The 15,587-nt window shown below is 38.1% G+C and overlaps 1 protein-coding gene across 12 annotated transcripts in view; it reads left to right on the forward strand.

Moving 5' to 3' along the window:
• MAP7 (microtubule associated protein 7) overlaps positions 1 to 15,587 on the forward strand; it is a 210,319-nt gene that overhangs the window by 160,498 nt on the left and 34,234 nt on the right. For 7 of the 12 annotated variants that reach the window (XM_050787941.1, XM_050787942.1, XM_050787939.1 and 4 more), the window contains exons 4-7: positions 2,413 to 2,576; positions 3,398 to 3,515; positions 8,137 to 8,247; positions 13,991 to 14,104. In XM_050787941.1, coding sequence (XP_050643898.1) covers positions 2,413 to 2,576; positions 3,398 to 3,515; positions 8,137 to 8,247; positions 13,991 to 14,104 — 507 coding nt within the window. The remainder of the gene's footprint in view (positions 1 to 2,412; positions 2,577 to 3,397; positions 3,516 to 8,136; positions 8,248 to 13,990; positions 14,105 to 15,587) is intronic. The other 5 variants (XM_050787948.1, XM_050787949.1, XM_050787943.1 and 2 more) reach the window with 1 other exon arrangement.

Raw genomic sequence — 15,587 nt, forward strand, 5'->3', positions numbered from 1 at the left:
AACCTATCACTCAGTAGGTAACTGGTTATATAAAATAAGGTATAGTATATAGACAATAAAATACTGTATAGCCATTAAAAAGATTGTTAGATTCATGTTTCATGTGTTGATATAGAAAAGTCTCTTAAGATATATTTTAAGTTAAAAAAAGCAAGATGCAGGCTGGGTGCGGTGGCTCCTGCCTGTAATCCCAGAACTTTGGGAGGCCGAGGCAGGTGGATCCCTTGAGCTCAGGAGGTCAAGACCAGGCTGAACAATATGGCAAAACCCCATCTCTACTAAAAATACAAAAAATTAGCCGGCCATAGTGGTGCACACCTGTAGTCCCAGCTACCCAGGTGACTGAGATGGGAGGATCACCTGAGCCTGGGAGGTCAAGGCTGCAGTGAGCCATGACTGTGCCACTACACTCCAGCCTGGGCAACAGAGTGAGACCCTGCCTCAGAAAAAGCAAGATGCAAAGCAATAAGTGTACTTTGGTACAAAGTGCATGGTGTGCATTATCAAAACAGGATATATATATATATAACAGGATATATATATAACAGGATCTCAGGTTAGAGGAAGACAGTTGTTTTACTGTTTATTTTGTGTTGTTTAAGCTTTGACAAAAGCTATCACTGTCAAAATTTATCCACCTTTTTAAGTGAATTAAAATGTTTAATATCATTAAAAGCCTTCCAGTAAGGTATTCCCATGTAGAAAATCCAAAAGGTATTATGTGCACAAGTGTGCGTAGGCAAAGTAAGTGCATCTTAAGAAAGTATCAGAATTATGTTCTCCTTCTGTTAACTTTTAAGGTGTGTTCTCACAGTGGCATTTATTTTTTCAGTCATTCAGTAAATACTTATTGTGTATACTATATGCTTTTTATTGAAGTAAATTTTTAACTTGAGAATTTCCTTAGAACAATGAGCTTTGAAAATTGGTAGGAACCTTGAAGACCAGTGTCCTCTTTTTAAGCAAAATAAAGCTAAAATCCAAATGGACATGTCTGAGATCTCAGCGCCAGTTAGTGGCCTAGCTGCTGGGAGAACCAGTCCCAGTTCACTCCACAGACCACCCTGAATGATACCAGGAGAACAAATTCACCTTGAATTTGTCCTTGTCCTTTTCTTCAACTAAAATAAAGTCAGTTCCAATCACTTTCAGTAGATTTAGTCCTCAAATGACTAACTTTGGAAAGATTTAATGGTATCAGAAATGCATTCTTTAATATTAAACATTTAGAGGAAACTAAAATATTCTAAATTTATGTTTTTTCTTATATTTATTTTTTTGAGACAGAGTCTCACTCTGTCGTCCAAGGCTGGAGTGCAGTGGCGCAAATTCGGCTTGCTGCAACATCTGCCTCCCAGGTTCAAGTGATTCTCGCACCTCAGCCTCCCAAATAGCTGGGACTACAGTCACGTGCCACCACACCCTCCCAATTTTTATGTTTTTAGTAGAGATGGGGTTTCACTATGTTGGCCAGACTAGTCTCGAACTCCTGACCGCCAGTGATCTCCCCCACCCCGCCCAGCCTCCCAAAGTGCTGGGATTACAGGCATGAGCCACTGCACCTGGCCGGTTTTTTCTTTTAAAAAGTAACATTTTAATTTCTATGCCATGTAGTGTCCTCAAGATTTACACTCTAAATGTTGTTTGAATTTTTTCCTTTTGCCTACAGTATTAATAACTCATAGATATTTGTAGTTATTACCACTGAAGGAAGCAGCATATTGAAATAGCTTTGAGGGGGCATATCTTTTCCTGAAATGAGGAAAGAACCTGTATTATATAAAGAAGAAAAAATGCATCCTATTGTTGAACGATAGTTTTGGATTGTATTTTTCATCCAGCTTTTGATATGGTTAAGTCTTATCTAATAAATTGTGAGCTCCTCAGACACAAGGCCACCTGCTTGTTCAGTCCTTCCCATCCCTGAGCTGACTCAATGTGATAGACCTGTAGGGCACTTCAGACATCTTTTATCAACTATTTTCTCCCAAATCCTTTTAATACTCAGAATCAGTGCCATGTTGGAAAAAATGTAGTCGTAGACTGGAGGATATCACATTGTTTTTAATAAAAAAGAGAGACAGATGGTACTATTGATTTTCAGGATTGAGACTAGAGCGTGTGGTTAATGCCTTATTCTACATACAAACTAGAGGGCTGCTTGCGTTCCCAAAGAGTGGAATTCAGTATATCTTCAACCTCATTGTTAACATATTAAATTATGCTAAAAATTAACAGTAATACATTTTTCTTGGAAATTTGAGGGAAGCAAAGGCCATGCTTGGTTAATACAAAACCAAAGAACCCATATTTGTTCATTGTAGACCACTTAATACAGCCCTAACTATTCAAGTTTTCAACCTGCCTATATTTGATTTCCCTCTTTTTTTCTTTTTTTAATCCTCCCCAAAGCTGCAAGAGAAATAGTGTGGTTAGAAAGAGAAGAGCGAGCCAGGCAGCACTACGAGAAGCACCTGGAAGAGCGGAAGAAGAAGTTGGAGGAGCAGAGGCAGAAGGAGGAGCGGAGGAGGGCTGCAGTGGAGGAGAAGCGGAGGCAGAGACTTGAGGAGGACAAAGTGAGCTGCCCCCAGGAAGACTATGAGGGACTCCTCTAGTTCAGACAGGCAGCAAACTTTCTGTGAAACTTTGCAATCAGGTGCAGGGTGCAAAGCAAAATGGTTTCAGAGTGATCAGCTTTACAGATGGCTACAGTTTCTAGGGAGTTCGGGGCATGAGAGGTGGCGACTGGGCTGATGATTAGTATTGGCACAGAAGCTTTAAAAGCCCATTTCTCTGATCCAAACCTATAACTTATTGAAGTGCAATTCATCCGTACTGGGTATTAAGACCGCTCCAAGTAATTGCGTTTCTGTAGTCTTTACCATCTGCAAACATTTACACATAGATTATCTCATTTAACCCTTACTCAATCCTTTAGCGTGCATTATATGTCAGTTTGTACAAAAATAGAAATTTATACTCAGAGTGGGTAAGTTACACAAGGTCATACAACTCAATAAGTCATGGGGTCAGGGTTACCCATGTTCTCAGATTCTGAACTGTTTTTTAAATATGGTATCATATGTGTTAAGCATCAGTTGAAGCTAAGACCTGCATTATGCTTATGTGTGTTCATGAAAGCATCACACCCTAGTAGTAAGGGTTGTTTATTTGAATGCCTGTTGTTCACCAAAGGCTTTATAAACTGGGACCTAAAGACTTCAGTGACCCTCCGAGATTGAAACTAGTCTCACCTTAAGGTCTAGAAGTTCAGCTAGAGATCAAGAATAGTAGGGTGGGAATTGAAGTAGTACTCCTCACTCCATTCTGCCTTAAACTGAAGAAGCTTCAACCAACCAGCTGGAATCTAATCCTCAGCTCTTCTATTCCATTTAAGGAACGCCATGAAGCTGTTGTACGGCGCACAATGGAAAGGAGCCAGAAGCCAAAACAGAAGCATAACCGTTGGTCATGGGGAGGCTCTCTCCATGGGAGCCCGAGCATCCACAGTGCAGGTAAACAGTGACCACTTTCAAAATTAGTCTCTATTTTCCTGAAAGTAACAGTGTGTTTCCTTCTTCCTTCTAAATCTATGTTTGCTAAACAAAAATCCTGCTGAAATAATTAAACAACAATTAAATGAATCTTTCACTATTTGAGGATAAGAGGGTGATGGAGATAAGAAGCAAGGGTCTCTTTCCCTTAACACAGGCTAATTTTCTCATGTTACAAAATTCCTTAAAGAACTCTATACAGTGTTTCTAAATAAACATGCTAGCTTCAACACTACATTATTTTAGTCCTCCATTTGCATTAGGGTTTCAGGATTATGGAATAAGTTAACTAGTTTTATCTTTTTCTCTGGAAGGATTATAGTTATATTGACTGACCAGAATCATTACTATGAGCTTATGTATTCTGACCCTAAAGTATATGCAACACTAATGCTCTGTAAGAAAATGTATAGGTTTATTGAGCTAGAAATCGTAAATGGCTAAGCTATTTCCTCCTTTCTGAATGGACATAAAATCATATTAAAATTTGGATTTACTGAAAGGCTTTATTTTTGTACTGTAAATTCAATACCCCTGGAATTTTGCATAGTGTGTCGGTTTTTCTTTTTTTTTTTTTTCATTTGTGTGAATCTGATAATCTTTTCTTTTTTATTTATTTACGTTGAAATATCATTGTTTTACATTCTGTCCCCAGGTGGTTTTGTTGAGTCATCATTCTCCTCTCTCGATTTAGCAGGCCTGGACCACCACTTCATAACTTTTGGTGGTACTAGAAAAGCTGGTACAGACATCCCTGTGATTGCCAATTGCCTGACCTGTAGCTAGCACCTCGGACCTAGGGCTGATGCATCAATAGCTGAAGCATCACCACCTTAGTCATCACGCATGCTTAATACCCTAGCGCATAGATGTAGATCTGGGATTGGCACAGTGTTTCCTAAGTGTGATAATATGACTCAGGTGACTTAAAGGTGTTGAAGTAAAGTAATTACATGTGGAACGTTTGCTTTCCCTTTAAGCAGTCATTTTGGTTTTCTATTTATATTTTTTCTTTTTTCAATATCAGTATTAAACCTTTAAAAAATGTTTTTTAGCTAAAAAAATTACCTGGGATCAAAGTACATCCGGTTTAGCTTTTTTCTTCCCTCAATCATTACTGCTGTTGCCAATTTTAGTTTTAAGCTAAATAACTGTGGACCTCTTTTTGTTTGCTTATTCTCTTCTCTTTCATTGTTAACATTCTATAGATCTTTTATAACTGCTTTATTAAAAAAAAAAAATCTAGGATCAGGTGCAGTACCTCATGCCTATAATCCTAGTGCTTTGGGAGGCCAAAGCAGGAGGATCCCTTGAGGCCAGGAGTTCAAGACTAGCCTGGGCAACATAGTGAGACCCCATCTCTACAAAAAATTCTTTTAAAAATTTAGACAGGCATGGTGGCATGTACCTGTAATCCCACCTACTTAGGAGGCTGAGGCAGGAGGATCACTTGAGGCCAGGAATTTGAGGATACAGTGAGCTAAGAGTATGCCATTGCACTCCAGACTAGGAGACAGAGTGAGAACCTGACTCAAAAATGTAATTTAAAATATTAAAAATTTTTTTAAGTCTAAAGAATATCACCACATCTTGCTTTCTTATGACAGTGAACGGAATATGAAAGCACTTCTGTTTTCTTGGTTCTTCCTGACCCATCAGTAGTTGGTGGGACACATATTAAATCTGTTATACAGATCATTTACATATGAGATTTTGTTGATGGGACAGTTTTTTATATACCTTTCATATAGTAAAGCTGAGAGGGTATATATTTTTATAATCATATTTTTGTTTTACTTGACTTCCTGCTTTACATGTGTATGGCAGATATATACTGTTAGATCATCAGACATTTTTGAGGAGATGTTAAGCTGCTTAGCTTAATTTTTTGCCTCCACACTCAAAGTTTAATATATGTCGTTTATTTCTGCCACTCAGAACAAGAGAAACCTGTGTTGCATTTGCAAGCTGTTGGGTAAAATTCATTTTAATACGGGTTATGAATTATAATAAATTTTTCCTATACTGGAATAGAGAAGTTTGCCTGAAAATAAATGGGATTTGCCAAGTTCTCAAAGACCAGAAAATGATCTGCTATGATCTTGAGAACAGCAACCAGGTCTTACTCATTTTGAATACTCTTTACTTCACAACAATACCTGATGTATTATGGGTACTCTATCATGATTTCCTGACCAACAAACACATCATAGAAACTGTCTACATTAAAATTCCTGTCTTGGCCAGCTGCTGGCCATCAGCTAGCACTGGACTGTAAAACTTGATACAATCAGCTGGGTGCAGTGGCTCACACCTGTAATCCCAGCACTTTGGGAGGCTGAGGCATGCAGATTACCTGAGGTCGGGAGTTCGAGACCAGCCTGGTCAACATGGTGAAACTGTATCTCTACTAAAAATACAAAAATTAGCTGGGCGTGGTGACACACACCTGTAATCCCAGCTACTCAGGAGGCTGAGGCAGGAGAATTGCTTGAGCCTGGGAGACAGTGGTTGCAGTGAGCCAAGATTGTGCCACCGCACTCCAGCCTGGCCGACAGTGAGACTCTGTCTCAAAAACAAAACAAAAGCTTGGTACATTCAAAACTTATCTTTTGTGTGTTCGTTTTGTTCGGTAAGAAAAAGAAAGTAATAAAAACTGTCTTATATATTAAGTAATGAACAAATTCATGGTGTGCCTCCATAAGTTTAACAATTTATGGCAGATTTAGATGCTTTACTACTCAATAGTACTTTTTAGGATGGGAGGATCCACTGTAGCTCATTTTTTCCACTTACTCTGAAGCAGAATTAAATGTTTTTAATAACCTGTTGAGAATCTGCCTGAGGATAGGCCTGCATGTGGACACAATTTTCCCCCAACTAAAGCTTAACATATAAAGCAATAACAGAAAATGTACTGCTATAAAATCACCTGGAAATGACTTTCATATTCCTCTTTCTTCCCTGTACCTCACATGTCATCACTAGGATGTTCCTTTTGATGTTTGACCCTAAATCCTTTCTTTATGTTTGGATTGCCCTAAGAGTCCATCAGCTAAGTATAAATGTGAGGCACAGAAGTGTTTTTCTTTAATAATAAAATTGTTTCAACCATTAAAATGAATCCCAGCTGAAGATAGAAATGTCTGATATTAATCAAAGACTTGCTTATTACCAGTGCACTATAAATAGTAGTCAAAACTGCATGGGGAAAAGTTGCAGCAATTTTTTTTTACTGCCAAGCTTAGTTAGACCAATGGGTACTGAGTTTTGGAAGCGTCTCCCACAAGGAATATTTTTGTTTTAGTTTTAGAAGCAGGTAACAACAGAAAAATAAAATAAAATACAGCAAAAACCCCTTTCTCTTTGGCTACTATAGATCAGAACATCCACCTGCCTCCTGGATAAGTAAGGAATAAGACTTTTTAGGCTTTCATTACATGCAGTGTTATTTGAGGAACACGATTTATCCTAATGAGCATGATTATAACCTGGGTCCACTATGCCAACAGCATGCTGCTAATTCTTGCTTTTTATATGCTTATTTCCCTTCTGATTTGAACTTAAGAATTCTAAAATTATGCCCAGCACAATGACTCATGCCTGTAATCCCAACACTTTGGGAAGTCAAGGTGGAAGGATCTCTTGAGGCCAGGAATTTGAGACCAGCCTGGGCAACATAATGAGACCCCATCTCTACAAAAAAATTTAAAAATTAGCTGGGCATAGTGATGCCTGCCTAGAGTCTTAGCTACTTGGAGGCTGAGGTGGGAGGATCACTTGAGCCCAGGAGATCGAGGCTGCAGTGAGCTATGATCGTGCCAGCCTGGCCAACAGAGCAATATCCTGTCTCCCCGCCAAAAAAAAAAGAAAAGAAATTTTAAAATTACTTGACTACAGGATAAACAATACTACTGTTCATGAATGTGTGTGCTAATTCTACATTTGTAGCCACACTAACTCATAGCCACAGAGGTGTGGTTCTTAGTAGACTTTTTAAATAAAGAAACGTTTCTTAAAAATCCTTTCCACACTTAGAATGTTTCTTTTTCTTTTTCTTTTTAAACAACAACAACCCTTCTTCTATAATGAACTTTAATGCCCTGGGTAAAATGACTCTGTGAGCAAAGTTATCAGCAATTACACAGAACCTGGTGTTCTTTTTATCCCCGAGTTTGCGAGTTTGCGTTCTGTGTTACCAGCATGTTACCACCCCATTGTTCCTTCTTTTGGAGATTTCAAAGGCATTTGCTTTTATGGTCCTCTTTTGCTTCATAGTGTGCCTCCACTATTTTAGAAGCCCTTCACTGGCCTTCCTTTTGTCTTCATCCGCTTGTATCCTTGAATTTCCATGGCTGACAAGCTGGTGAAATAAATATTTATTTTATCCTTTAAGAGAAATGAATTTTATTTCTAATCCTTTAAGTTACCTTTAAAATGTCCACTTAGAAACTGTGTTATTATGACAGACCTAGAAATAGAGTGGAAAGCATCCAATCCTAGTTTTTCCTTCCATCAGTGAACTAGGAAATTGCAATCCTGCATGTTGGCTGTCAATTAGCATTATCTCCGTTTGTTTTAGATCCAGACAGGCGGTCAGTTTCCACCATGAATCTTTCGAAACATGTTGATCCCGTCATTAGCAAGCGGCTCTCCTCCTCATCTGCAACTTTACTAAATTCTCCAGATAGAGGTACAGTCCAAAGGAAAACAAAAAAGTGTCTGTTATTTACTTAATGCTTTTTTTCTGGATGTTTACAGATAAAAATAAACATCTGAAGTTGCTTTCCCTACGTTTCTTAAATAGGAAGAAAAAAACTTCAGAGTAAAAAAGCAATAAACGGCTGAGCAGCATTTTCCTTGCGACAAGAACATTTCTCATTTTAGAACTTGGCTGAGTGATTGCATTTAGCAGTGACGAAAGCGGTGCTTCTCTCAACTTTTTAGTAAATGAGTTTACAGCTCCAGAAATCACCCACTTATCCAGCAAAATGCAAATAATCTTTGTTATGAACATTTCTTTTACTTCAATCATACTGTCTTTGGCTTTTCATCTGTACTTTGGGAATTCCAGGCTCTGACTTTCTTTAAAAACTTTTTAAATGATTCATGTTGGTAGATTTTATTTTGCCAATTTACTTCTCATTTAACCAAATTATTTCTTACTGCATTTCTTAATGTGTGCTGTTGGTTTTTTGGTGTCCATTCATTAACTCTTGAGGGATCTGGCCTAATTTCAAGAAATCATCATAATTACAGCCTCCTGAAACATTTAATATTCATAGTCCTTTATTAACATCTTGTTTGAATTTTGAGTTTTATTCATCCTATGGATTTACAGTACATGAATGTTGAGTTATTTATAAAGCAAAAGTTTTGTTTTATATATATCATAGAACGAAAAAAATCAAGCTTTTAAGATAAGCTGCTTGTTTTTACATAACTAAGATGATTTTAAATAAAACCAAAGAATTGTGCAATATGAAGCCCATACTCTTTAAAAGTAAACAATTGTGGTTACTTTGAGTACTTTATTAAGAAACTGATTGGGAAAGTTTCAGTGTTTATAATCTTTAAAAAATGTAATGTGTGCGTGTTCTGTATGTGTGTATGTATATTTATGTATTTTGTATTGTATAAAAGTTATGGTGGTGTCATTGTAATGTACAATATTCTGTGACTGTTGGCGTTATTTTATAACTAATCTCTTAAAATAGTAAATGTTTGAACAACTTTCCTTTCTTGTCTTTTAACCAAAACCATTTCTTTTTGTTTTTTTAACCTAATTTGCCTAAACCATCAATATTAGACATGTAGTCAAATTAGGAGCCTTTCATAAATATTATGAATTTAAATTTCTTTCATGAATATCCTTTATTTTCAAACCTATTCCCTAAATATAAGACAAGATACAGCATGTGAATGTTATTCTTACAGTTGTCTATTCGTCTTTTCTTTGCAGTTGGTCACTTAGCACTTTAGTTTCATACTTTCGTGAATCTGGATCTGAGACAAACTATAATTAGTATTTTACACTTCTTTAAAACTTTATTATCTTTTACAATCCCATAGCTGAAATTAGGGTAAGGGTGGGAGTAGGGAGCTGGACAGCAAACATGGCAATATTCTGTCCATGCTGTGGAATGACATTGAATTGTCTGTATCAATTAGAAAGATGTGTTCTAGACTCTCTGCATGATAGACCTTCTTAAGGCAGTAGAATCTTGGAACTAAGAAAGATCTACTGGATAGATCACCTACTCTAGTTGGGGTGATAGAGTCCCTAAGAGATTGTGAGCCTGTCTTTAATGTCCTACAGGCTAATTGTTGCAGATGGGCAACTCCTCACCCATGTGACTGCCACACTGCATCCTCAGTTCTCACCTTCATGGGTGTCCTTTCTTAAATTGACTCTGACTCCATGCATTCTGTGTGTGTGTGTGTGTGTGTGTGTGTGTGTGTGTGGTTAGAAGTGGTAAGGAGTAGAGAATTAGGACATAGGACATCAGGGTTAAGGGAAGTTCAATAACCAATTCATAGGTGGGGCCAGAAAACTGCCCTGTGAATCATGGTAGAGGCCCAGAAAATAGAATACTAAGCAGAAATAATAGGACAAGAGGGAGAACATTAGATTTGAGAGTTCTGCTTCTCTGCCTCCTTACCAAAGAACTGTCAATCAGTTCCTGGTCTAACAGGCCAGGTCAGCCTGAAGGGGCTCCCATGTATTGTCTAGGAAGGAATTTTTTTCTTTTTAACTTAAGCCCTCAGTAGAACCCTAAAAGGCTTAGGCCTTTTATTTTAGTGAGAATTTTAAACCTTCTTCTGAATTTAAATTTATCTCATTTAGAAATTTAAGGCCAGGTGCAGTGGCTCACACCTGTAATTTCAGCACTTTGGGAGGCCAACGCGGGTGAATCACTTGAGCCCAGGAGTGTGAGACCAGCCTGGGCACCATGGCAAAACCCCATCTCTACTAAAAATACAAAAATTAGCCAAGCTTGATGGTGTGCACCTGTAGTCCCAGGTAGTCAGGGGGCTGAGGCAGGGGGATCACCTAAGCCTTGGGAGGTCAACACTATGGTGAGCTGTGATTGTACCACTGTACTCCAACCTGGGCAATAGAGTGAGATCCTGTCTCTAAAAGAAAATAATTAAAAATAAATAAAAGAAATTTAAGTAATTCCATTAGTTCTTTCCTGCTATTTTTAAAAGTTGGTTATGCTTTATTATCTCATCAGAAAGCATTCTTACGAGATTGTTAAATTAGAGGAGCTTATAGACAAATATGTCAAGCAGGTATATACGTCATTATTAGATTGTTTGAGCTTTCTCAGTCCTAAGGCATAGGCCTTACAGCTGAGATTAAATTGAGGCTCCGATACCATGAGGGCTCATGTTCTGCTGGAATGTATCCAAACAACTCTACTAGTTATTAGAAATAATGAAATATTTCCGTATCACTTTCCCAAGATGTGCTTCCCCAGGCCCTCCAAAGCCAAGGGAAGCCAGTCATTAGTGTAGTGTCTGTGCCTTATCAGTTTTTAAATATTTTAATTATTACATCTGAATATAGTATTACATGGACTGATGAGATTACTTTGGTTAAAGGAAACCTCTGATTATGAAAGGTTTCTGTAATTGCTGGAACAGAACGTTGCCACTGGAAATTTTTACATTAAAAGTATATATTATTATCTTTAAGCTAACTTAAATCTGCTTAACCAACTTTTTTCAAGAAAGAACATTAGGAAGTTGGAAAAGAGTAAGAATGAAATTGCCTGCTCTTTGCTTAAAATCCATCAATATATTTTTTTTTTCCAGAATCTTCATCATAGGATTCAGAGGTAGACCTCGAGCTAAATCCTGTCACAGGCTTGTTCTGTTTTACCTGAGCAGTGCTGTTTGTTCTTGTTTTAATTAGAATTAATTGCCAACCCTTAAAATATAGAATACTTCATATAACATTTCAGTTTTCTACTTCTAATGAAAAAATCAGGACCTGGCAACATGTGTCTAATTTCTTCTTGGCACCTATTACCTGAAATGGAATAGTGATGCCACGCTTATGGGAGGAAGTGGTAAGGCAGGTATCCGTAAAGTTTGTTTAGCCCCAATCATTTATTTATGTTAACTTGCATGGCCTCCAGAGGCCTTTGAGTTTGCCTCTCAAAACTCAAAGGAGAGTTAATATCTCTCCCTTCAGTTTGGTACTCTTAAAATCAGGCCCCTCTAGGTGAAAAAAACAAACAAAAAAACAAACCAAACAACAACAACAATACACCAATTCTCCTTTATTAACCTTTACTAAAAAATTATCTTATGGACGCTCTATCTCCATCTTGGTCAAGGCATAGTTATGAATGTGGTGGAAGTAGAAATGTGTTTCTCCTAGCAATATGTTTAGTTCAGAGTATCAGGAGATATAAAACAAATCTCTCTGGATTTGCTTTACACACAGGTTAAAATTTAAAAACATTTAAAAACAGATAAAATTTTTGGTCGATGCCTTCAGATTCATGGAAATAAAGTAAATGAACTTCTTAATGGAGAAAGGAGACTTATCTTTTCCATGACAACCCATCTCTGCAGTTGTAAGCCACAGTCATCGTACAGTTTTTCTAAGAAAAGGAAGAGTTTAAATTTCTTCCCTTTCTCATCTCTTGAAAATAGTTCTGTTGAAGATTTTCAGTTAATCCTAATCACCTTTTCCCCATTGATTTTACCCTGTAAATGTATTCTAATTTTAGATTGTATTCTATTCTGTTGTTATACTCACACTGCCATACATAGCTTATGATAGTACTTAGCCCACGGTGCTTTCTAATTGTAACTATTGCAGTAGTTTTTATAACATCTTTTTAATTAATGTCTTAATGTCAGATAATATTTAATTTAACCATGAAAACTCTTCTAATAAGCAAACTCTAACAAACAGTTCACTAATTCTTAAATTCACCAGCGCCTGATCAAAATAGCTACTCTTTTAAATTAGTCACATAGTTAAGGTACTTATTGGAAGTTGATACTTCATTCCAAATAGAAGCAACTATTTTTAAGACAATGTTTAGCAGCATATGGCTTTTATTAACTAAAACTAATTTCCTAGCATTTAAATGCCATTCACGTAAAATATGATATATATACGATAGTTATATAGAACACAGCCCCAGAGGCAAAGGAGACTTGCACCTGCTGTTTGTGGAGTGGAACAGAAGCAGCCTTTTCAGGTGCAGACAGTTTTAAAGACTTTTAATCCAGACATAGTGGCATGCACCTGTAAACCCAGCTACTTGGGAGGCTGAGGAAGAAGAATCGCTTGAGCCCAGGAGTTCAAAATCAGCCTGAGCAACATGGCAAGACGCCTGTCTTAAAAACAAACAATAAATAAAATTTTAAAATAACAAAAAAAAAAAACTTTTAAGAGTGACAGGAATGTGTTCTAAAATAAAGATATGTAATCACTTCCGTGATATTTGTTGAATTTTGCCAGCTTTACTGATATTTTTGGAAAATAGCTTCTATCGTTTCATGAGCCATCACTGGAAGCTAACCATATAAGCAAAGTAATTAATTTATAATTGGTATCCATTTCCTAACTATGACCTTGCAAAGCTGCAATGTAATTTGGGACCGTACATCATTGTGTTATGTTAAATTTGTTTTCTAGACTTCTTAGGCATCCACTAGCAATCTCTAGGATTATATTTATATTGGATTTTGGCTTTTCTGTTTAATTTTATCTTGCTTCAGCCTTAGCCTTGTCCTTGGCCAAATTTTTTATATTATTGCCAAAGAGGGACCTGAAAGAACCTGGCTTGCCAAATGAAAAGCTCAAAAAGATTCCCATACAGAACTTTGCATGAGTCTTCTTTCATTTTATGATATCTAATTCCCACATACATACCCCCATGGCCAAAGTAGCAATTCATGGAGATCTAGCGTAATTTATTGGGGCCCCTTTCTGTCTTTTATTTGACTCGTCTTTCATTAACCTGCCAGTGCCTCTATTGGGGTTTATTATTCAAGGTACTTAGGAAACCTTCTGGCTAAGGTGTGTGCCATCAGTCTACTGTCCATCCCAATGCCCATCAGATAGTACCACTCTGGAGTTACAGATACATACCCAAATAATAGCTGAAATGATATTTTTGTTTTATTGCCAGTTGAGTAGTAAAAGAGGGTGGTTAGCAAAATTTGCGTCTGTAAAACTAATTTAGAACCTGCTACAAACTTAACGTCTTGAAGAAAAGCAACCTGGTGGAATAACTGCTCCCTCTGGACAGGGGTCCTGTTGCCCTGACTCTTGGCCTGCCGTCCTCCCTGCAGAGCCTGGTCCTGTGAAGGCCCAGCGTATGGAAGCGATAGGTACGATGTATTATGCCCTCTTGACTCTGAAAAGAATGCTTCTAACATCTTGCTTATGTGGTGACGTTTAGCTCGCCGCCTGCAGCTCAGCCCATGGGAGAGCAGCGTTGTTAACAGACTCCTGACGCCCACACATTCGTTCCTGGCCAGAAGTAAAAGCACAGCTGCCTTATCTGGAGAAGCAGGTAAAACTGTCCAGGTGGAACTTTCCCTATGAAGTCAAGTCCTCCCTTTGAAGCATATTCATCTAATCACATCTCACTTTTTCCTAAAGTGCGCTTCTCTCTTCCCCTGGTGGAAATGTCTGTCGGTGTTGGTTTCCTACCCCTGGCATTGTTTCCTCTGGGCATCTGCCTTAGCATCTTATCTGGACACCAGACGCCAGGCAGGCTGACGAAGCCCCTCCCTGGGCTCCGATGGCTTCAGAGGCTTCTGTCTGTTCATAACATGACCCGAAGAAAGTATTCCTTCCCTGCCTTTCCTTCTGCCTCTGTCTCTGAGCAGATGATCCAAGGTAGAAATAATTTAACATGCAATACTAATATATGGACTTGGGAATAAAATCAAAGTGCAAGTCTGTTATTTCAGCATAGGGTTTCATAATGTGGCTGTGGCACAGCTACTTCTCCCTGTGCCAGTCTTTTATATGTAATCTAGGAATCGTACCCTTCCAGAACTCTCAGAGTTGTGGAGTAGGCTAATTGTAATATCCTTATTTGTTACATTCTTTGAAATTTATATGAAACATGCTTAGTACCAGTTATGATGATTGGTTATAACTCCTACTTTTTTGAAATGCAAAACATACCTGAATTAGCCAGTTAATTTAATGATAATGAGAAGTTAGTGTGGAGCCTACATCTAGTTGATAAGAAAGGTACATGTTAGGCATTGGGTAACAGATGTCTCCTGGTGAGTTGATTTAGGTTTTCCCAAATATCTTCGGGGACAGTTGGTGTATTTATATAAACAGTCTACTAGCTCTCATCTTTGGCACTTTAAAAGTGCTTTGCCCTTGTAAGCCTCTCCATGTTCATTAGCCTGCTTTTAAGTAATAATTGCTGGTGGTTTTATGGTGTCTTTCATCTGCAGTGCCCAATGAGTGAATGAATCTCAGTCTAAATCTCATAGTACCCCGGGGAGACAGTCACGAAGGCGAGTGTGGGCATTCCCACCACCTTCTTATGGAAACCAAGTGCAGCGACAATAAGTGACTTAAACCAAAGCCACTTAGAAAATGGGTAGACAGGATCATAAATGTTCTTACCCCTCCATCCTCAATGCCCTGAGTGATGCTTTATGTGCAGCTGTGCACTCCGCTAGCTGAACCACAGTGTTGTGTGTTCTCCGTAAAGTCCACACTCCTGTAAGAGCCATCACATTGCATCTGAGGTTTTCCTGGAGGAGAAAGTACAGCTTATTTCAATATTTTTTCTATGCCTATGAATTTCACACTTTTCTACAAGTCATGAATTTTTCTTTAGCTAATTGAAAAGCTTTTAAACCGCTTTTCAGGCCGGGCACGGTGGCTCACGCCTGTAATCCCAGCGCTTTGGGAGGCCGAGGCGGGCAGATCACAAGGTCAGGAGATCGAGAGCATCCTGGCTAACACAGTGAAACCCTGTCTCTGCTAAAAGTACAAAACAGTAGCCAGGCGAGGTGGCGGGC

The sequence above is a fragment of the Macaca thibetana genome, chromosome 4 (genome assembly GCF_024542745.1).
Source record: "Macaca thibetana thibetana isolate TM-01 chromosome 4, ASM2454274v1, whole genome shotgun sequence".
Classification (NCBI taxonomy): Eukaryota; Metazoa; Chordata; class Mammalia; order Primates; family Cercopithecidae; genus Macaca; species Macaca thibetana.